At 41.8% G+C, this 24,569-nt stretch overlaps 1 protein-coding gene across 3 annotated transcripts in view; it reads left to right on the top strand.

Annotated features, from left to right (window-relative positions):
• Positions 1-24,569, top strand: part of col11a2 (collagen, type XI, alpha 2) — a 54,832-nt gene that overhangs the window by 6,496 nt on the left and 23,767 nt on the right. The window contains exons 2-7 of one of the 3 annotated variants that reach the window (XM_061897302.1): positions 9,891-10,052; positions 14,733-14,943; positions 15,137-15,299; positions 15,374-15,493; positions 18,214-19,197; positions 20,152-20,283. In XM_061897302.1, coding sequence (XP_061753286.1) covers positions 9,891-10,052; positions 14,733-14,943; positions 15,137-15,299; positions 15,374-15,493; positions 18,214-19,197; positions 20,152-20,283 — 1,772 coding nt within the window. The remainder of the gene's footprint in view (positions 1-9,890; positions 10,053-14,732; positions 14,944-15,136; positions 15,300-15,373; positions 15,494-18,213; positions 19,198-20,151; positions 20,284-24,569) is intronic. The other 2 variants (XM_061897303.1, XM_061897305.1) reach the window with 2 other exon arrangements.

Raw genomic sequence — 24,569 nt, 5'->3', positions numbered from 1 at the left:
ATGGGGACCTGTAACTTCCTATAAGAGGACAGCTGTATTCTGAGGATCATGTCATTTTTTTTTTTTTAAATGGTCCTCAGTATTCACGTACAAATTTGTGTGAATTATGCAAAATTATTTAAATTTGCTCCCCATGAACTACATTAACTCTTTTTTTTCCCCCAGGGTCCCCAGTAAGTAAGAGCTAACTGGACACTGGCCATTTTACCTCATTTTTTTTTTAATGCCTCGTTCATGGGTCGTTCTCTCTCACAATGTGGCGGTTGTGAGGAGGTGAGAGGTGAGAGGTCAGCATGTCAGCTGGAGTGTGCGTCTGGTATTTGACACAGCGGTACCACGAGAGCAGGGGTGTCCAAACTTTTTCAATCGAGGGCCGCACACGGAAAATTCTAAGCAATACTGGGGCCATTTTGATCATTTTCATTTTCAAAACCCATACATGTATATGTATATATTTATGCATATATATATATATATATATATATATATATATATATATATATATATATATATATATATATATATATATATATATATATATAAATGATAAATGGGTTGTACTTGTATAGCGCTTTTCTATATATATATACACACACATATATATATATATATATATATATATATATATATATATATATATATACAAATATAGAAACACATACTGTATATAAAATGTTTAAAAAACAATAAGTCATATATAATTACTTTTTAAACTTTTTTTATTTAACAGGTTTATCAGTGAAGACAAAGTAGTTTTTTTTGTTTTATGCCTTTTTTGTCAAAACTCAGTTTTTTTTTAATGTAAAATACAAAAATATGCAATATTTCACCCAAAAAGATTATCAAAGATGAATATTTTATGGGAAGTAATTGCGGACTTTGATTTTAATACATTATTATTTTTTGGGGTCATAATCCCACTAAAATACTTGGGGTTCAAAAAAGGTCCCGCTCATGAATAAAAAAAATGCTAAGAAATAATTCATACATTTTATTTTTCACTTTCAACGCTTAAGTCTCGAGATCATCTTCAGATGTAACAATCGATAAACGTTTTTAAAATGCTTTTAATGTTTTTGTTTGCTGACATTTTTTTCCTAAAAATCAGTGCAACATTTCCCCCAAAAATATTTCGAAGTGGAATATTTGATATGAAGTAACAGGTCAATAATTCATAAGAACATTGGTTTTAATTCATTATTATGTTTTGAGTCATGGCAGTTTAACCAATAAAAATCCCACTAAAATCCTTGGGAATCCAAAAAGGTCCTGCTCATGAAAAAAGCTAAAAAATAAGTCATACTTTTTTTTTTTCAACTTTCAATGTTTAAATCTAGAGATCAACTTCAGATCTATCCATCGATATACGTTTAACATTTATTTTTTTAATGGGTTTTTTTCTGACATTTTTTTCCAAAAAAACATAGATTTTTATATGGCAAACACACAATGTATGCAATATTTCCACAAAAAATATTTCAAAGTGGAAGTAACAGGTCAATAATTCATAACAACATTCATTATTATTTTTTTGAGTCATGACATTTTAACAAAAATGATCCTTCTAAAATCCGTGGACATCCAAAAGGGTCCCACTCATAAAAATGCTAAAAAATAAGTAATACATATTTTTTTCACTTATAACACTTAAGTCTCGAGATCAACTTCAGATATATCCGTCAATTTTTTTTATTTTTTTTTATGTTTTTGTTTTATTCCATTTTTGTCCAATAAAACTTAGATTGCTATATGGCAAACACATAATGCATAGCATATTTTCCCTAAAAAATATTTCAAAGTGTAATATTTGATATAAAGTAACAGGTCAATAATTCGTAACATTGTTTTAGATTCATTATTTTTTGAGCAATGGCCATTTTAAATAAATAAAAAAGCAGCCTGCATGGCAGCTTTGTGTTATTGGAGGCAACATTGCAACTTTTTCTTGTTACATTTCACCTTTTTGCTCTTTTATTCCACTTTTTATGTTTTCTGTTTTTAATAGTATTTTTAGAATGTGCCGCGGGCCAGTAAAATATTAGATTTGGGCCGCAAATGTCCCTCAGGCCACATTTTGGACACCCCTGCACTAGAAGAAGGGTTGCATATGTACACATACTGTACATTTACTCACATGCACACTGCTTAAAGAGTACAATATTTGCTTTTTTTAAAGTTTAATTTAACGTTAAAATCAAGCTCTTATTGTTCTCTCTAGTAGTAGCGAAAGCTTTTTTTATGCCAGCTGGTGTGGCATGTTGGGGGTCCGATTGCCTCAGTGGACGGGATAAACATCTTCTTTTCACAATTATGAAAGCGAGTCAGACTATTACCATACTTCATTATCATGTGTTCGGGGATTGGATCACATATAAACTGGACCTCTTAAACCAGCGCCAAAAAGGCTATTTCTTTATTTATGAGGTGGCGACTTGTCCAGGGAGGACCCCGCCTTCCGTCCGAGCGAAGCTTGGCGACCCCTAAAGGGACAGGCGGTAGAAAATTAATGGATGGATGGATCATTTTGATCAAATTATGCTTTTTTTTCCCCCCTCATGGTGCTTCAAAAGAGTTTCCTTTGAACAGCAGGGGGCAGTAGTGTGCAGAAATAAACCTTTGGAATGGTGTTGTTTTTGGGGGGTCAGCATGTATTATACCAGGCCTGGGCAATTATTTTGACTTGGGGGACAAATTTTAAGAAAAAAAAATGTGTCTGGGAACTGGTATTATTTTTAGGAACAGTAATACAAAACCTCACAATAATGTCTGATTGAGCGCTAAAAAGCTTATAGCAGACCGCCTTAAAAACGAAATGGAATTTCACTTTTTTTTTTTTTACAGAATGAGACACCCAGAACGTACATGAAAATAAAGAATGTGAGATTTACAATATTAACTATGAATGCTAATACACTGAATATTGACAACATTTGAACGTCACACCCCCTCTCCATCCACATATACAAACACAGCAAAATATGATCGGCATGGGAAGAAAAGAAATCTGATACATGTGATAAATCTCTAAGCTTTACAACTTTTTTGTAAAAATATCCTTCCACATCTGTCCCTGACACCAACATTTCGGGCTCTGGAAACACTCTGTGGGAACGCTCCCCACCCACACTGCTTGGTGCCTTGTCTGAGATGCTGTGACTTAGATTACCATAGTAACTAATTAGATTACCATAGTAACTAGTATATCATGCAAAAATGCAGATTCCAACCTTTGGGAAGAATTAGTAAAGTTCAAGACTTACGGTCATTAGAAAACATGACTGCACATCATAATGGAAGCTACACTTTCCGGATTAAAGATCTAAAAAACAAAAAAATTATTTGGGAATGTCCAGCAGGCCAGATTGAAAAACTTAACGGGCCGAATGTGGACCACGGGGCTTAATTTACCCAGGTCTGTATTACACATATATGGTACTGTACACTACCACAAGGTGCCTGGTGTGATACAGTGTGGTTGTCTATGCACTTTTATGCATACGAAGGAGTGATCACATTACCAGGGTAAGCTACAAGGACAGCAGAGAGAGCGTGCGTATGTGTGTGGACGCCTACTTCCTGGCTAATTAGCCACGTGCTAATCGGCCATCTGTGAGCGCTTATGACGCCGCGCGCAGAAAGTAAAGGCCGCTTTCGTCTTTGCGTCCCCGCGAGGCGTGGCGGGGCTGGGCCTGTCCTACCTTGGTGTTGTTTTAGCGGGCGTGATGGCGGTCCCGCAGGCAGGAAGGGCATTTTACCGCCAAACAGAGCGCCACATTGTATTGGCGCTGCAGGCGGGGGGGGCGCAGGCTGCAATCTGATCCAGTTCCCTGTCATCACACACACACACACACACACACACACACACCGTCTGATAGCTGTGACGTTTGGAAGGCACACAAAGACTTTTTCAGCGTCCTCTGATGATGTCACGTCTTCCAGGACGCTGCTTTGAACAAAATTGGAGGCCTGTCCTTTCTCTTGCTGCGGCCCGCGACGTCAACTTGCGGACGCCGCCACCAACTCTGAGCGCGCTCACTGTCATATTTTAATTGGAACTGCTCCCCAGTCCAAACGGGCCTGAACTGAAAAGTCTTTAAACCCCATCTTGTCTCATTTTTTAGATCACCAGTTTACCTCTCGGTATGCTTTTTCTCGCTCTAACTTCCATCTTTGAGTAAGTTCACCACCTGGACTTGAACTATTTCCTTTTTTTTGTTGTTGTTCTCCATAAACCAGCAGCCATAGTAAAAATAATTTAAGTGAGAACATGAAGGAACCTCGCCGTGTGAAAGTGGACATTGGCTGTGTGTGTGTGTTCTGGCAATGCTGACTTAATGGGGACATCGCTCTGTTTACACACCTTTAGGGGACTTCCGACGGTATGGGGACCTGTAACTTCCTATAAAAGGATAGCTGTAGTGCTGTATTCTGAGGATCATGTCATATTTAATTTGAACTTTTTTTTTTAAATGGTCCCCAGTAGTAACGTACAGATTTGGGGTCCTCTGACGGTATGGGGACAAAAAAAAACAGGTCCCCAAAAGGGACCATGATATAGGCCATGATAGTCAGATTAATTCTGAAGATGCCTAAGTGATTTTTAAAGCTTTCGCCCATAAAACATGTTTACTGGTTAGAAAATGTATTTTCTCGAAAAGTGAAACATTCGTTATCCTGGCATTAATAGTACTGTGATTCTGTGTGGTATCCATCCTTAGTTAAAACTAATATATTTTTCCAAAAACAAAATACGGTTTAGTGTTCCTTAGGATGACATTTTCATACTTCATGATTATAAAACATTATTACCTTAAAGTATGATTCACATTCAGAATCTTCCATCCTTCTATGTATGCTAGTTGGAGTAGCAGACAACTTCATTACTGCTAAATAGCAGTTTTCAGTAATGTCACAGAAGATGCAGGATTTGATTTAACATTTAAGCGGTGAAACTTCCCATAAGAGGACAGCTGTAGTGCTGTATTCTGAGGATCATATTTAATTTGAACTGTTTTTTTTTTTTTAATGGCCCCGCCTTCCGCTCAAATGCAGCTGAGATAGGCTCCAGCGACCCCCCGCCACCCCCAAAAGGGACAAGCGGTAGAAAAGGGATGGATGGATGGTCCTCAGTAGTCACGTACAAATTTGTGTGAATTATGCAAAATTATTTCAATTTGACCCCCATGAACCATATTAACATTTTTTTCCCCAGGGTCCCCAGTAAGTATGATCAGCACATTACTTCATCAATCCAGAGATTTAAAGACGTGTATGAGCTAACTGGTTTAGTGGCCATTTTACCTCATTTTTTTTATGCCTCCGCAACCTATAGAAAGGGTGGTCCCCACAAGTGAAGATCAAAAACAACCTCAGAACCTACTAACCGAACGTGGGTCCCCACAAAGTAGGCAAGACATGTGTGTGTGTTTGTGTGTGCAACAGTGCAGTGCCTGTAGTCCCGTCAAGGGTCGCTTGTTTCAAACACAAGCAGAATCCTCACACTGAGTCTTACTGTACCTGCCACGTGCAGGACGCGGCGTGCACATCGCTTGGCTGCTGGCCGGCCCCTCTGAAAGGCGCCATTGTCCACCTTAGGTATGAAATAATATCACAATAAATATATTTCAGCCTCCTGCGATAAAGATATTTTTATGGTGATATATTATTTGGTATACATAAATGATAACAGATCTATATCAAAATGTGCTACAAATGCTCCGGATTTAGCCACTGACATATGTGGTATCATATTGTATCATTTCCCTTTCCATACAACTCCCTAATTTACTGTTAATATCTGGTTACTTTCTGTTGTCACATGTTTCCGTCGACACTCCTGTTAAAATGTAATAAGTAATTGTACTTCGATTGTTTGGATTTTTTAAAGCACGGGTGTCAAACACATATTTAGCTTAGGGGCTGGACGGGTAAAATCACGGCATAATAACTTAAAAATACAGCCACGACAACTTTGGGATTGTTTTCTTTGTTTTACTTTGGCTCAAAATAAAAACAAGCGCATTCTAAAAATGCAATCCTCTTAACAGAACATTTCAAGTTAGCTGACAATTCTGAGGGAGAAAAAAACTGTTTCAGTTTCACTTTGAAGAACACAAAGAATTTTAGACTTAATCTCAGTGTATCTACAAAGCAGTTAAGCGTTAAGTCACAAGCCATCTCGGATTGAACAAGAAAACAAAATAAAGCGAAAAATAAAAACTGCCGTATTTCATTGATTTGCCGCCGGGGCGCTAATTCATTTAAAACCCTTTCTCACTCCTGCGCTTACCAAAGGCATGCTGTAAAAGTAAGCATGCGCTAATTATTTTAAAACCTCTTCTTACTCCGGTACTTACCAAAGGTATGCAGTAAAAATTTGAGTGTGATGTAAGCTTGGACCTTAAATCCTACTGAATAGCTCTTAATCTTCTTCCCTTTATTCGATTTCAAATTACCGGTATTGAAATTAGCCTCCTCCGTTTTGAAAATGATGACAGGGGAAGTATCACTCGTGACGTCACGAGTTTGACCAACCGGTAATACTAAGTATGCGCTAATTATTTTGGGAAGCGAGTTTGACCCGGCAGTAATTCAAGGCAGGCGCATACTATATGCCCTGCGGCAATTCAAGGAAATACGGTACCTCATTTTTTCATTTCCACTGTTCACATTCTTTAAATTTGCACAGAAGCCAAAGAAGACAACAATTTTCGCATAATTATATCAATATGCCGTGTCTCATGCAGCATATTAAGTGGGGTTATCAATTGTTTTTCTTACTCCTGTTCGTTTTACTTTGGGTCGAGGGGGAGGAGTCACAGCCCCGCCTTACCTGTGCCTCCTGCTTGATATACTCGCTCGCCCCGCCATAAAGCATTTGCTTGCCTAACAGAATTGCTATTGCGCCGTCCAGTGGACACATTTCGATTAGCAGCTTCTTTAATTTAAAAATGCCCCTTAATTTTACACTTGGCAAACTCATCTTGCAGGCTGGGTTGAACCTGTTTGACATCCCTAAAGTGGGTTATACCGCAAATGTGGGTAAAGATCCATTACCAAGTAGTTATGGGGGCAGTATGATACCGTTCGAAATGGTTAAGATCATTGAATGGTGTGATGTTTTAATCACAATTATAATCAGACAAGGCCCTGTGATGAGGTGGCGACTTGTCCAGGATGTACGCCGCGTTCCGCCCAAATGCAGCTGAGATAGGCTCCAGCGACCCCCCGCGACCCCAAAAGAGACAAGGGGTAGAAAATGGATGGATAATCAGACAAAAAACACAGGATAGTGGTGTACCAATGTCACTTACTACTAGGGTTGTCCTGATACCAAGATTTTGATACTGGTACCAAACTATATTTTGATACATTTCAAAATAAAAGTCTCACATATGGTTCCTATTGCACTCAAAGAACAAATTTAGAAGATTTAAATAAAAAAAAGGCAGTTGGGCTTTTCTTGTTGCATTTAAAGAACAATTTACAATTTCATATATTACACGTAGTCTGCCGTAATCTTGGATTAGGTTAGAATAGAATATAAAGCTTCATTGACATTTTACCAAATGCTTCATGTATATTGTTACCACTCCTTGTCTGTGCTTTAAGACAAATCCAATCATTAGTAAATACTAAAATCAATACTATATCTAAAAGTACACAAATGGCACATGTAGCAGGTAAAAAAAAAACATTTGTTAAAAATAAAACACAAATTCTAGCCATTTGTTACAAAATTCCGTCATTTCCCTTGCATTAGTTTGCGCTACATAGGCGGTTTGGACGCCGCTGATATTTGGCATTAAGCCAACCAGCTGTGCAAACCTCAACGTTTCCACAAGAGCACGGCAGAAAAGCTAGTGAACAACATTACCTTGAAACTTTTTGTTCAGGTCGGGATTATTGCAATTTAATTGTCTACCTAAATTTGAAGCGCAGGTGGTCTTGCCACCTTTGGCGAGGCACGTATTAAAGCACTGCTTGCAGCGTGGCGCTTCTGTGCTTAAAGCGTTACCTTATTCGATAGTTTTGAAGCTCAAATATCTCCATTTTGGGCTTCACGCACCTGGAAGAATAGCTTTTATTTGCCGGTTTTCCTCTCCTCACCGTTTCTGCTTGTGCGCTCTGTGTGTGCGCTCTGACACACTCAACATGCTCCTCGGTTCAGCAACGTCAGCGCAGCACGGCAGCATGCGGATGGAAAAATACCGGTATTTTTCAATGGCAGTTGGTTCGATTAATTGGTTACGCGTTACTTTAGTTGTACAAGTTTACAGTACTCACTACCTTTTAATAACGTGTACTATTTTGTGCAAAATGAAGTCAATAGTGCAGAATAACGCAACGTCAGAAAAAATTACTCTGATTTAAGTCCATTGTTTTTTTATTCCCTGGAATCAATCAATGCAATCAATGTCTATGTATATAGCCCTAAATCACAAGTGTCTCAAAGGGCTGCACAAGCCACAAGGACATCCTCGCTTCAGATCCCACATAAAGGCAAGGAAAAACTCACAACCCAGGGGGATGTCAATAAGAATGACGATGAGAAACCTTGGAGAGGACCGCAGATGTGGGTGACCCCCCACCCCCTCTAGGGGAGACCGCATATAACGGATGTCGAATGGGTTTAGTATAATATTGTGAAAGTCCAGTCCATAGTGGATCTAATATAATAGTGAGAGTCCAGTCCATAGTGGATCTAACATAATAGTGTGAGAGTCTAGTCCATAGTGGATCTAGCATAAAAGTGAGAGTCCAGTCCATAGTGGATCTTACATAATAGTGTGAGAGTCCAGTCCATAGTGGATCTAATATAATAGTGTGAGAATGCAGTCCATAGTGGATCTAACATAATAGTGAGAGTCCAGTGCATAGTGGATCTTACATAATAGTGTCAGACTGCAGTCCGGAGTGGATCTAACTTAATAGTGAGAGTCCAGTCCATAGTGGATCTTACATAATTGTGTGAGAGTCCAGTCCATAGTGGATCTAACATAATAGTGAGAGTCCTGTCCATAGTGGATCTAACATAATAGTGTGAGAGTCCAGTCCATAGTGGGGCCAGCAGGAGACCATCCCGAGCAGAGACGGGTCAGCAGCGCAGAGATCGGGAACCGGGGTGTCCCCAACCGATGCACAGACATCGGTTGGGGACACCCCGGGTCCTGACTCTGGACAGCCAGACTTCATCCATGGCCACCGGACCTGTGGCCCCCCCAGGGGGGCAGAGCAGAAAAGAAAAGAAAGGGCAGATCAACTGGTCTAAAAAGGGGGTATATTTAAAGGCTAGAGTATACAAATGAGTTTTAAGATGGGACTTGAATGCTTCTACTGTGTCCAGTGACTTCTTTGCTGAGTTTGTAAACAACATCAACATAATAACAATACAACCTAATCACTGTAGTATCGATTATATATTGATACTATACTTGATATCGTTACTGTTGACATTTGTATCACTACCCACTCCTGTTTACATTCAAAAGCTTTAGCTTAGCGGTTAGTTTTGCTTCTTGAATCCTTCTACTACTGCATTTGAGCATATTTAGCTATTTCTCATCCTCTGGTGATAATGATATTTGTAAGCAACTTAGTTTGTTCCCTCGCACTGTGGAGGGACATTAGCCGCTAGCTCGCTAGATATTACGTTGAGGACGCTGTGAAATTCACGGAACACAACGTGTCACCATCGACAAGCATTATCTCGATATTACGACCGTATTAAAATCGTTGTCGATGGCCAAATTGATGCGATTCATATTGTGCAACCCTATCCACCTGCCACCTAACAAGGTGTCACGTGGTTTGAGTTGAATGGTTTGTGCACGTTTGACCTGCAGAAGGCTGATATAGCACAACAATAACGTTTTTGTCCGCTCCCTCAGACCCGGTGGATGTGCTGCGGGCCATGCAGGTTCCCTCTCTTCCCGAGGGCGTGAAGAAAGTTCCGGGCTTCTGCACGTCCCGCCGCTCTAGCAGCCCCGACCAAGCCTACCGCATCACCAAGAAGGCCCAGATCTCCGCACCCACCAAGCAGCTCTTCTCAGGTAAGCCTCGCGTGGACGTGAGACCGCGTCAAAGCCTGGCGTTTATGATGAAAATCCCCGAGTACGGCAGCCTGCAATCATCATTACCGTTTGCACATGCGGTATAATTATGTGTTGTCTCGCACACAACTTGAAAAAAGTGAGCAAAACAGAAGAGAGTTGCATTTTTGTGGCTTTTTGGCTGCAAAACCAACTGTGATTAAAGTGATCCCATGATCCTTTGCTGCTATTTACTTTATTCTCTTCCAGAGACTTCATGTGTTCCTCTTTAAAATACCAGTAAAGTGGAAAAACAAGTTGCATCTATATTGAAACTGTTATCAGATATATCTGAATTTTGAATTCCAATGTTTGCGAATAAATAGATATGATTAAAATAGTATCCATCTCCGGAGATTCCTGAGCCATTTTGAGAGTTAATGATAAAGCCAGTCACGTGAGCCGGGATGTAGCTTTAAGAACCACTGATCCCTTCCCCATCAACAACAACGCAGACTTAGGGAGGGCCAATGATGATGATCCAGAAAGTTATATTTTTGAGCCTGAACACAAAGAGGATGACCAATAAGTTTTAGAAGCTGAGTGCTAAGCGGATGGAGCTAGATTGAAACACTATAGCAGACTTGGGCAATTAATTTACTCGGAGGGGCCGTATTTAGATAAAAAAGTGTGTCTGGGGGCCGGCAATATATTTTTAGGAACACTAACACAAAACCTCACAATGATGATTGAAAGCTAAAAGCCTTCTGACAGACCGCCTTAAAAAACGAATGTCATTTAAAAAAAAAAATTCTGAATGAGACACCCGGAATCTACATTAAAATAAAGATTGTGGGATTTACAATATTAACTATGAATGATAAAACACTGAATATTGATAACATATTTTACAATCAACCGAAATGCAACCAAAATGCAACAAAAATAGTGGAAAAAAAAACCCCACCTACAATCTGAGATATCTCATAGTGACCATAGTAAGTTATTAGATGACCATTGTAACTAATTAGATGACCATAGTAACTAATATATGATGCCCTTGTCTGCACTATAGCGTCAACAGCATAGCTAGGCGCTAAACATACAAACTAACCACGATAAACTGAGCACACACTGTACAACCTCCACTTTCGCTAGGATATCTACTAACGGGACGCTCACACAATTCTGTTTAGATGAAGAATTAATCACTATCCTTAAGAAGAGATATAAAAAAGTTGCTTTTTTTGCCATCTCGGGGGATGTCAAAGTCGGTCGGTGGCCACATTTGCCTACTACCAAGTGAGAGATGCTTGCATTATAATCTAGAAAGTACTTTTTAGCAAGGTTAAGATAATGCTGAAGCAGCCGTCGGCTCAGTGTCAACAATAAAAAAAACCAGTTAAAGTTAAAGTACCGCTGATTGTCACACACACACACTAAGTGTGGTGATATTTTGTCCTCTGCATTTTACCCATCCCCTTGTTCACCCCCTGGGAGATGAGGGGAGCAGTGAGCAGCAGCGGTGGTCGCGCCCGGCAATCATTTAGGTGATTTAACCCCCAATTCCTACCCTTGTTGCTGATTGCCAAGCATGGCGGTAACGGGTCCCATTTTTATAGTCTTTGGTATGACTCGGCCGGAGGGTTTGAATTCACGACCTACCGATCTCAGGGCGGACACTCTAACCCAGGGGTAGGGAACCTATGGCTCTTTTGATGACTGCATCTGGCTCTCAGATAAATCTTAGGTGACATTGCTTAACACGATAAGTAATGAATAATTCCGCTGGTAATCACGATGTTAAAAATAACGTTCAAAATATAAAACATTCTCATGCATTTTAATCCATCCATCCGTTTCAACTGCACCTGTTCAAAAAATAACAATGTTATTAAAAATAATTACAGACTTATTATACTCTAAAAATATTGGTTTTACTTCGAAAATGCACGCATTTAGTTGTATTCAATGTTAAAAAAGATGATATGGCTCTCATGGAAATACATTTTAAAATATTTGGCTTTCATGGCTCTCTCATCCAAAAAGGTTCCCGACCCCTGCTCTAACCACAAGGCCACTGAGGTTAGTTTTCAGGTCACAACATGTAAATGAAATATTGTTGGCAGTTTCTGGATTTTTTTCAGAGAGTATAATGAGCGCAACGGAGGACCCTCAATCTGTTTACTCAATTTTGGGCGATTTATTTGCGATTTCGAATGCATAAAAAAAAGCCAAGCAAATGCGTTCTTGTCTGACAGAAGGATTTTGAATGATCAACAGCACATTTCCAATTTCTGACAGATCTGATATCATGGTCAGAATGCAGAAGCGTTCCTTGTGTATTATTGAATCTACGGAAATAGCCGAAGATATTCAGGTCGGAATTTTCAAAATGACAGACTGAATTTGTGGCATTTGTGATGTTTAGATGGTATTCTCACATACTTTCCGGATTGTTATTTGTAAACAATTGGATACGGTTTAATGGATACGATAAAACACATTTAGGCCTATAAAGTCAACTTGTTTTTACACTCGACTGGTACTTTTAAATAGCAACCAAAGATGATACTTAGAAAACCTCTGCCAGGCCCTTTCTCCCAATAGTTAAAATCTAGATGGTGATCCGGATCACCTCCAAAATGTCTTCCCTTGTTCCTTACCGAAATTTGCCCATAACTTTTTGTTATTTTTATGCACCATATTACAAATACACTTTTCCCCCACTTGTGGCAGTAATGACAGCATTAAACAAACAGAAAAGTATAGAGCAGGGATTCTCAAACTGTGGTACATGGGCTCCATGAAGTGGTACAATTTTATTAAAATACAGTGTTTTATTTTCTTATATTTAAACACGGTGTTACTGTTCAAACTGTGTAATGTTACAGTGGAAATTGTTTTTAAATACATTTAAATAAAACCTTTGCCTTATTTTTAATGAATACTTAGCTACTGTGATTTAATGTCGGTCATTATTGTGGTACATGGAGAGCCGAGTGTTTGCCGAGGTGGTATTTGGGGGGAAAAAGTTTGAGAACCACTGTTCTTTAGCTAAAGTCATAGAGCAGTTTCTTAAGTACAAGAATTATGACTTAAGTGGTGAAGCTGTATTTTCATTTGAACTTAAATGTTATGTATTTATTGTAGCACGACGTAATTGGATGTACCGTATTTTTCGGAGTATAACTCGCTCCCGAATATAAGTCGCCGAAAATGCATAATAAAGAAGGAAAAAAACGTATATATGTCGCATTTTTGGGAGAAATTTATTTGATAAAACCCAACACCAAGAATAGACCACCAAGGCAATTTAAAATAAATAAAGAATAGTGAACAACCGGCTGAATAAGTGTACGTTATATGAGGCATAAATAACCAACTGAGAAGGTGCCTGGTATGTTAACCTAACATATTATGGTAAGAGTCATTCAAATAACTATAACATATAGAACATGCTATACGTTTACCAAACAATCTGTCACTCCTAATTGATAAATCCGATGAAATCTTATTCGTCTTCTCTCTTACGTGAATGAGCTAAATAATATTATTTGATATTTTACAGTAATGTGTTAATAATTTCACACGAGTGGCTCCTGAGTATAAGTCGCACCCCCGGCCAAACTATGAAAAAAACTGCGACTTATAGTCGGAAAAATACGGTACATTTATTTTTTGTCACTTATTTGCGAGCCCCTTCTTATGCAGTACATTTGGTTGATTGATTGATTGAGACTTTTATTAGTAGATTGCACAGTACAGTACATATTCCGTACAATTGACCACTAAATGGTAACACCCAAATAAGTTTTTTAACTTGTTTAAGTCGGGGTCCACGTTAATCAATTCCTTGTTAATACTACCTTTCTAATCAGCCTGACCTAAGCCTAAGTTTTATGTGTTGAATAATACTTTTGTGATTAACGCATGGTGTATATCGTTTTGACAAGGTTGTCAAATGTCTAAAAGGTTAAGTTTAAGAACTCCTGCGGGCTTAACCATTTCAGATATTTCCTGAAAGTTAGACGGAAGAGTAATCACGTTAAATTTTTAAGCTATCCCTAACCGAATGAAAGAAACCGAGTGAACATTCTTGTCTGTCTCCACCATCTTTGTCTGTGCGGGTACGCCAGCATAAACCTACAAAAATGGCTTTTGCCCAAAATTGGTTGTTCCTTATAACTTTTTGTGGAGGTCTTGCTCCTCCGGGTTCTTCAGACCACCAAGCATGAACATGACAGCTTCGTTCATGGATGTGAACACTGATTTTTTTATTTTTCAATAAATGTTTCTTGTGGGTTTTTTTAGCCATCAGTTCGTGTCAGTCTTTGCTCTCCCTCTTGCCCCAACTTTCCTCTCCTTCCTGGCTGCAGCTTTTAACAGAGCGACGGGTGATTAGATAAATGCACCCAGCTGGGCTATTTACGCACCTGTCGCTGATCTCAAAGCCGGTCCTGGCACACCCTGCTTCGCTGCAGGTCCGCAGGCCACCCCCGACTTTTGAATGTTTAAAATAGGCCCGTATACTTTTTGAGTTATTTTTCCAACTGACTTACTTACTGACGGACAAACCAATGGCAACTTGTACATTATTTCCTGGCGAAGGTAATACTGGGGGCGCAGTAGAGACATACAGACACTTCAGGACAACAGTCTTTTCCCTCCACTTGCATGTTGAACTTTTCCGGTCTGCAGGTCGTTTCCCGGAGAACTTCTCCGTCATGGCGCTGGTGAAGCCGCACGCGGGCCTCCAGGCGTTCCTGCTGTCCATCTACAGCGAGCAGGGCGTCCAGCAGCTGGGCATTGAGCTCGGCCGCTCGCCCGTTTTCCTGTACGAGGACCAGAACGGCAAGCCGGCCCCCGAAGATTACCCGCTCTTCAAAGGCGTAAACCTGGCTGATGGCAAGTCAGTAACCAGCGAACCACGTGTTTGTGTGTGCGTGTGTGCGTGTGTGTGTGTGTGTGTGTGTGTGTGTGTGTGTGTGTGTGTGTGTGTGTGTGTGTGTGTGTGTGTGTGTGTGTGTGTGTGAGGACAATGTAACACAATGGAAGTTTTATCCTGCGTTTATTGGCCCGTGGTTGCGTCCGCCCTCCTCTAGGTGGCATCGCATCGCCTTCTCGGTGTCCAAGAAGAACGTGACGCTGCTGCTGGACTGCAAGAAGAAGATGAGCCGCCCGCTGCCCCGCGGCAACAACGCCGAGGTTGACACTAACGGCATCACCGTGTTTGGCGCCCGTCTGCTGGACGAGGAAGTGTTCCAGGTGAGCCGCTCGTCGGTTCCGACCGGGCTCCCTGTTAGGGGCCGAGCTTTGACCTGCTTTGTTTTCCTGCTTAGGGCGACATTCAGCAGCTCCTAATCGCCTCCAACGCTCAAGCTGCCTACGACTTTTGTGAGCACTACAGCCCCGATTGCGACGCCCCGCCCAAGACTCAGGCCCAAGACCCCAACACATACGTGAGTAGCAGCAGTGCAACTACACAAATTACCTTCAAATGAGTCCCGCCGCGCTCCAGAACCTCACACGTAGACCTCCCGAACAGGGAGGAATGTCGTCACTTTGAGTAGTTCAGAGCAGAGCAGAGCTGATGGTCTGGGTCATGGCGCCTTTAAGTCCTTCTTTTCATTAAAGTATGCCTGAAATCCTTAGAGAGAGGGATCCTTGGGTTCTGACGGGTTGTCGAAGCGCGGTTCCCCCTACCTCCACCTGTGCATCACCATCTCTTCGTATCCATCCGCTTTCATCCTCCGTCTTTTGCGGCGTGCAAACGAACGCTTTAAGGCGATACGTTCTCCTTTTGCTGCAGCAGGTTTGGGGAAAGAGGAAGAAGATACAAGGCGCCAAAGTGGACTCTATCAGGAGCATGGCTAAAGGCAGATTAGTTGTGACCTCCTCATTTTTTCAAAAAACAATACATTTTTCGTTCATAAGACACTGAAATGATGAAAACATCAGTGAGTTTTATTAACAGATGCCTTTTTTATTTAATTAATTGAGATCCTTGGCGTTTTTTTCCTCTTCTTCCTGTTTCACCTTCACCTTACCCCAAATTACCTTCCTCATTCGTCCACGCCGAGCAGTACATTGATGAGGTACAGGAAGACTGTGCTTTGGAGGAAGGGGAATAAGGGGGCGTGTAAAGGTTTGTGAGAGGTTAGAAAGTGTAGAAAGGGGAACTTAACTTATTTTGGAATTTTGCCTATCATTCACAATCCTTATGTTTGACAAAAGACATGTTTTCTTTTTTTTATGCATTCTAACTCGTAAATAAAGACAAGCAAAAGTCAGCTAACAATGGAGCCAATTACATCCCTCTATACCACCTACAAGCGCTCAAAACCTCCATTAACGTTTTGTATACACAGTGTAAGTATATATGTAATGTACTAACAGACACATTCATAATAAAATGTAACCATTTTGTATTTTGCTCATTTTAAGCATACGGCATCGTATTCATTTCACAGAAGCTTCACTACAATCGCTTTACGCTTCAACAAAAACACTACAAACCATGCAGACTCCATGCGAGCCATCAAAGATTACTTTGGGACAAATGATGAGCCAAAGCCTTATAGTTTTTAGCTTGAATGTAAGGAGGATGAGCTACAAGTTTTAGAAGCTGTGTGCTAAACAGATCCAGCTTTAGTGAAACACAAGCATCAAGTAGCAGTATTGCTAAGTGCTAAAGAAGAAATACAAACTATGAAAATCATGGTCACTTACTGCATAATGTCTGCTTGCACCGGCTCTGTATTTACATTTCTGTAATTTTTGTTAAATTATGTCGCTAATACTTCAGGTCACAAAATGTAAATGGAGTATTGTTGGCGGTTTTTGGATGTTTTTTAGAGGACTATTTGGGCGCAACTGAGTATCTGTATTGTTAGCAATTTTGTACATGCCGTATTTTACAAATTAGAATGCATTTTAAAAAAAGTAAAACAGACGTGTTTTTGTCTTACATAGGGTATTGTGAATGATAGGCAAAATAAAAATAAAGTGCAGCCCCCCTTTAAATGTGTACAAAAGTGAGGTTAGCGAGCCAAAGTCCAGGCTGCTTCATCATTATACCGCTTTGCCCCGCCTCCTCACTTTGCGACATTGTGGTGGTGTCCAGGAGAAGGCTTTTTGACAGTTTTACAATACGAGTGCTGACAATGCCCCACGGGAAGCCTTTGGGGCGGTATAGCTCGGTTGGTAGAGCGGCCGTGCCAGCAACTTGAGGGTTTCATGTTCGATCCCCGCTTCTGCCATCCTCGTCCCTGCCGTTGTGTTCTTGGGAAACAACCTTTACCCACCTGATCCCAGTGCCATCCACACTGGTTTCAAAAAATTTAACTTAGATATTTGGTTTCACAATCTAAAAGCGCTTTGAGTCGCTAGAGAAAAGTGCTATATAAATATAATTAACTTCCCTTCACTTCACTTTGACACCTGTGCCGTAACCCCTTTACCTCTCACCTGCACCATCTACATCACAGCAAATTAACATTGCTACTTTACATGACGTGTGTGTGTGTGTGTGTGTGTGTGTGTGTGTGTGTGTGTGTGTGTGTGTGTGTGTGTGTGTGTGTGCGTGTGGTCACCTTATGAATCAAAATTGATTTGGGAATGTGGCCATGAAACCCAGCCCTACTAATGATACATTATTTATCAATTATAATTGGATCTTGTGAGTTTGCAATATTTGCACGTTCCAATATATTTTTTACGGTTTAATTGTGTAGATGTCGTCAGTGTGCATGTTTCCATTGTGTGTGTGTCTGAGTGTACACACGTTCTTGTGTATGTGCCACGCGTGTTTTGTCTGTAACAGCCACTCCATCAATGCCTCCGCCAAACAACCGGCTCGGTTCTGATTAGACTAAACGACGCCGCTTTGTTGTTTCATATTGAGAATGGCATTACTGGAGAGATCAGCCTCTGGGGTCGATGAAATTTGGCCAAATGGCCTCATGTGGCCTTGATTGGTTTGTAAGGCCTGGGCTGTATCCAGTAATGCCTGTACAGTCTCAGTAAATCATCCTAGCTTTTGCCATCTTTATGTCATTGTTTCTCTTGTTTCTCTCTCCTTCTGTCCCCCCTCCCAACCCTGCGCACCTTCCTCTACTCTCTTTGCCACCTCGCTCTTACACATCCAACACCTCCAACAAACAATGAACTCGAATATTAGAAGATGAATGGCAAAGCAGCCCCTACCAAATCCACTCCAGCCAAAGCCAAGCCCACCAAAGCTGCCAAGGGCGCAATCTTCAAAGTAGTCAAGGCTCCGATGCCCAACAAATCTCCCAAGGCTTCTACGGCCAAGCCAGCAAAAGCCAAGCCTACTCCCGCCGCTGTCTTCTTGTCCAAGATCAAGACCACAACTGTGGTTAAGGTGAAACCCTTCAACGCCCCAACTAAGAAACCGGTTGTGGAGAAGAAGGCCAATGGGAAGTCTGTTGTGGTCAAAACTGTTAAAAATGTTAAAGTTTCCAACGGGGGCGGCAAAGCTGTCGTAGAGAAGAAGTCCATTGTAAAGTCCTCAACTGAGAAAAAAGCCATTGGCAAGGTGGTGACCAAGACTGGCGGAAATGGGAAAGCAACCATTGAGGTGAAAGACGTTAAAGTCAAAGTTAACGGGAGAGCTGAGAACAAAGTGAGCAGTGAAGCTAAAGCAACTAGCAACAGCAAAGTTACTGTGGTAGAAAAGAAAGGTCAGTCAAAAACTGAAACCACTACGAAAGCAAAGACTGTCACTGTAAAAGTAGAGAAGACTACAGTGAGTGCTGCGACGGTTGCTTCCAAAGTAGAAGCTACCAAGGCTCCTAAGGCCACAAAAGCAGCGAAGCCAGAACCAACAAAAGCAGCCAAAACTTTGGTGGAAAAGCCTCAAGTGACTTCAGAAGTCAAAGTTAAATCAGTGGTCTCCAAACTGCCTGTCGTAAAGCCAACAGCGAGCAAAGCTGTGAAAACCATTGTGGAGAAGGTGCCCTTTGTCAAGAAGGTCCTCACGACGTCTGCTCCTGTCCGGCCCACTCCGCCAAGGCCCACCAAGACTAAGGTTGTGCTGGACAATAACGTCAAATCCCTGCACAAACCATTCCCTCCTTTCGACAAGATGGCGTTGAGTGGAACAGCTGTCCCCGCCAAGAAAATTGACAACGGTTACCAACAGGTACGACGCTCGGTTGGGGTTAGAATGTCCGAGGTCGCATGTTCCATCTGCGCCATCCTGGGTTCAGGTTCTTCCAGCATGGCTTTCTAAGGGTGGTGGACAGTCTGACCATCAGGATGGTCGTTGGCGCATAGCGAACGTCTGTGTTTGTATATCATATGATCGTCATCATGCGGCCCTTCTGTCCATATGATATAATACCACGTGCACACTGAAGCATGGCTAATTGTGCACTTTCTTCACTTCACACACGCTTACCTTCGGGCTGGTCAAACTGGATCTCGGATGAATGTGGCATGGATTGGGGCGGAAACAAGAGCCGAGACGACACAGATACTGTCGCACCCAATGCACATGCATCGCAACACAAGCACGTTCTTTGTTAGCCTATTTCAAGAACCTGTGTTTTCTTCTTCACGCCTGTGTCATCAGGTCAATGAAGCAGCCTCACAGGAAGTTTCCGACTTCTTCTGTGAAGCCGACTCGATTAATTCTCTGCCAGTGAATTAATGGAGCTCTCTTCTGTGAGGCTGTTTATTGGGGGGGTAGGTCGTTCTTTGGTTGCGGGCATTTCTGACATCCCGAAGCATCCAGCTGTGATGTATTCCTCTGTAGGGATGTACGTAGGCCAGCATCAGCTAACAAACCTCTGCCCTCTAGAACGTTGTCTTCAATACAGTGAAAAGAAACCTCAGGCAAGTCTCAGCGACTCCCTAAATCTCGCATGCAGCGAAATTTATAGTCGGTGAGATGCTGAAATACTGACGTTTTTTTTCCGAGATGTGCGTGAAATGTGTGTTGCCGCTGAGACAACCACAATGCTGTTGTGTGTTCTAGTCACTTCTTTTAACTCATCATCACTCACAAGCAGACTTTGAACTAACCTGCGCTCTTCCGTTCAAATCTGCTTACTTCCTCCATGCTCCCCCCTTTTCTGTCGACTTGACCAATCAGGATGTAGACACTGAATATTCCGAGGCTGGCCACACCCCCACAGAGACTGATTATTTCTATGAGGAGACGCTGCTTGAGCCCGAGCCCGAGCCCGAGGCTGAGGCGACTGGAGAAGAAGAAAGCCCTATGCAGGTAAAACACACTGACATGATAGCATGCGTTACCAGGTGGCGCTTACGAGCGTTTCTTTTTGCGCGCTTTTTCTGATTAGGATGAGGGTCATCAAACAATTCCACAATTGGCCCAAACAGGATTTTCCAGTGATCACAAACAAGCTCAATTAGTTACATGACGAATTCAAAACAATTATATTTCAACTCTAAGCCACCCATTGAAATTAATTGAAATCACCATTATTACATGGGGCGGTATAGCTCGGTTGGTAGAGTGGCCGTGCCAGCAACTTGAGGGTTCAAGGTTCGATCCCCGCTGCCGTTGTGTCCATGGGCAATACACTTTACCCACCTGCTCCCAGTGCCACCCACGCTGGTTTAAATGTAACTTAGATATTGGGTTTCACTTTGTGAAGTGCTTTGAGTCGCTAGAAAAAAAGTGCTATATAAATATAATTCACTTCACTTCACATAATCAATGCTAGGACCTCGCAAAAACGTACCATGCCTTTTCGAAAGAGAAACAAACTTTTATGTGATAAATATTATCTGTTTACAGTTTATAAAGAATTATGATGCAATTATAATGTAAAGCATTCACTTCCTCCAGCTGACTGAGGACTTCCAAATCCTTTTTGGTCTGTTATGCTTGGCCTCTTGCCATCGTATTAGATCAAACATGGACAATAAGTGTTACCGAAGAGTGATGGCTGGTCAATAAGGCTAGGATACCAGCAAATAACTTTAACTTTTTAATTTAACTTTAATAAGGGCACTGAAAAAGCGGCTATTCCTAGTTAAGCTATCTCCCACAATCAAAGTAGTGGGGGAGAAGAGTGGACGCTTTTCAGGCAATGTACACAGCAGCAGAACCACTGGTTCGGAGTGCGGCTTAGTGACAGACCACCTGGACACTGCATCCCGGCAAAATATCTATCTCTAGCTATAAGCTATTTCTAATGAGTAGAACCGGATGTTTTGGGGCGTCGAGGCTCGTAACTCACATTTATGCTGGCAACTTAAACCATAAGAAAATGCAGAGAGACAGCAAATATATCAACATACCCCTAAGTTGAGGTACCACTCTATACACAACAATGTGAGAAATCTCCAGGTCAGTGGAAGAAACCTTGTGACTTTACATGACAAAAAGGAATATTCTTGCTTTTGGTCATTTGGCTTTTAAAGTCACCGTTCTGCCAAGAGGTCCACAGTGACATCATCGCGTGGACAGTTGCCAATACGTTCAACAGTTTTTTTTTTGATTGATTGAGTGAAACTTTTATTAGTAGATTGCACAGTTCAGTACATATTCCGTACAATTGACCACTAAATGGTAACACCCGAATAAGTTTTTCAACTTGTTTAAGTCGGGGTCCACGTAAATCAATTCATGGTAACCCGACCGACCAAGAGAGTCACAAATAATGTCTTCGAATCGTTGCATTCGATTCCAGTATCTCCAACCGTTTTTATATCCACTTTACTAGTAAGGGGCCAAAATTGGTACCACAAGCTATTGTGGTAATGCATAAAACTTTTAACAGTCGAAACCAAGCTACTGCCTGGTGGAAACGTAATTAATCGTCTTATTATTGACTCCTGACGAGAACCCACGGCTTATAAAACAATCTTGTTTCTAATTGAAACTCCAGTCAGGCAGTATGAACCTCCAAGCAACTAAATCAGTACAGTCAGACAAAAACATCCCAGCAGAGGTGTGGCGGTGAGCCCAGTCTTGTTGTTTAACCCCGTCCTTGACTCAAACCTCACAACTGTATTGCTGGCGCCGCCGCAAGTCACACTTTCTTTCAAAGAACAATATGCCGTATTCCCATCCACTTGAGCACCTTTAAATGTGGCGCCCCCTTTTTCCTTAACAGCAAGACTCTGTTTGGATCGCATCTCAACCGTCTGGTCGGGATGAGACCAAACCTCTTGTGACAAAAGGGGGCGTGAATGTGGGGCATGTTCTTTGAAGGAAGCTCTCGATGAACTAAAGAACGCCGCCAGAGACCCTCGGCGCGGTCAGCGCGTGCTTCTCATAGTTCACCTGCTGTGCACAAATGCACTCCATCGTTGACTTTGTTTGAAACAAACTCAACTGAGCACCGAATATTGACGTCTACGGTAAAACTGAAAGGTTTGTTCAAAACAAGACACTGGTCCTGCAGAAAACTGACCTGGTTCCTCGCTGTTTGATGGTAAGTCCCAACAACACCCGTTGTTTTATGAGCGCTTCCTTCAACTATGTTCGCAGGCACTCAGCCTTCCACATTTGCGTTCAAGCACATTTGGAGAAGCTGGTTAAAGGAAGACTATTTTGGAATTTTTTTCCCACTATCCACAATCCTTATGTGAGACAAGAACACATGTATTTCCATTTACTATGAGTTCTAAATAGTAAAAAAAAACTGTTAGCATGAGGTGGCTAACAATGCAGTAGCCTCAGTGGTTCGAGATTGGTAGGTTGTGAGTTCAAACCCCTGTAAGACTGTAAAAATGGGAGCCATTACCTCCCTGCTTGGCACTCAGCGTCAAGTGTTGGAATTGGGGGTTAAATCACCAAAAATGATTCCTGGGCGCGCCCACTGTTGCTGCACACTGCTCCCCTCACCTCCAAAGGGGGTGATCAAGGGTGAGGGGGATTTTTTTAAAACTTTTATAGAGGATGTTATGTTATGTAGTAACAGGCACATTCATTGTAACATAATACTGTCAGTATTTTGGTCTTTTTAAACATTACCGTGACTTTTTGTCTGGTCTGCATTCTGTAAAATTGACAGCGAAGTGAGCACTTTTTGTGTTTGCTACCACTAATGGCAGACTTGGTAAGAGCCTTGGAACGTTACCATGTAGCACTATTGCCAAACGTTCCAAATAAGAGCATAAAACTGTGACATACATTGTCCGCCCTAACTGGGATGCACATGTGCTCTCCTTGGCATTCCGAATAATCCTCACTCTTCGGATTGAAAAAAATGCTTCTTAGAGATGTTGTCGGTCAAATGCTGCGTTCCATCTGGTGAGAGCCTGGTCGAGAGACTTATATTATCAACTTGGTAATGTGGGGATTTTCAAAGTCGACCAACTTCTCGGCTTGGTGCCAAAACCTTCTACTATTCAGGTGTGATGCATGATTCAAGAGATAGCATCAAACTCAAATAAGATGCAGCAGCAGAAGCAGCTCAAGCTCTTTTTCTTTTTTTTTTATGGCGGGTTGCAACCAACGTTATTAGCAGCTCAGGCTCGCCAGTAACTAGCCGGCGGAGCAGTGTGAGCAAGGCGAAAAATAGAGATGTCCGATACTATCGGATTGCCGATATTATCGGCCGATAAACGTTTTAAAATGTAATATCGGAAATTATCTGTTTCAAAAGTAAAATGTATGACTTTTTAAAACGCTAATGTACAAAGTGGTACACGGACGTAGAGAGTCATACTTGCCAACCCATCCGATTTCCCCGGGAGACTCCCGGATTTCAGTGTCCCTCCCGAAAATCTCCCGGGGCAACCTTTCTTCCGAATTTCTCCCGATTCCCACCCAGACAACAATATTAGGGGGCGTGTCTTAAAGGCACTGCCTTTACGTGCCAGCCCAATCACATAATATCTTCGACTTTACACACACAAGTGAATGCAAGGCATACTTGGTTAACAGCCATACAGGTCAAACTGAGGGTGGCCGTATGAACAACTTTAACACTGTTGCGAATATGCGCCAGACTGTGAACCCATGCCAAATGACAAACACATTTCGGGAGAACATCTGCACCATAACACAACATAAACACAAGAGAATAAATACCCAGAACCCCTTTCAGCACTAACTCTTCCCGGACACTAAGATATACACCCCCCACCTCAACCCTGCCCCTTCCAACCCCGCCCACCTCAACCTCCTCATGCTCTCTCAGGGGGAGCATGTCCCAAATTGCAAGCTGCTGTTTTGAGGCATGTTAACTTTAGTTGCTTTATTTTGGAAAACCTTGTTACATTGTTTAATGCATCTAGCGGGGCCAACCGTCCATCCATCCATCTTCTTCCGCTTATCCGAGGTCGGGTCGCGGGGGCAGCAGCTTAAGCAGGGAAGCCCAGACTTCCCTCTCCCCAGCCACTTCGTCCAGCTCCTCCCGGGGATCCCGAGACGTTCCCAGGCCAGCTGGGAGAGATAGTCTTGCCAATGTGACCTGGGTCTTCCCCGTGGCCTCCTACCGGTCGGACGTGCCCGAAACACCTCCCTAGGTAGGCGTTCGGGTGGCATCCTGACCAGAATGCCCAAACCACCTCATCTGGCTCCTCTCG

The sequence above is a fragment of the Nerophis ophidion genome, linkage group LG04, assembly GCF_033978795.1.
Source record: "Nerophis ophidion isolate RoL-2023_Sa linkage group LG04, RoL_Noph_v1.0, whole genome shotgun sequence".
Taxonomy (NCBI): Eukaryota; Metazoa; Chordata; class Actinopteri; order Syngnathiformes; family Syngnathidae; genus Nerophis; species Nerophis ophidion.
This window is presented reverse-complemented; position numbering and strand designations above follow the sequence as displayed.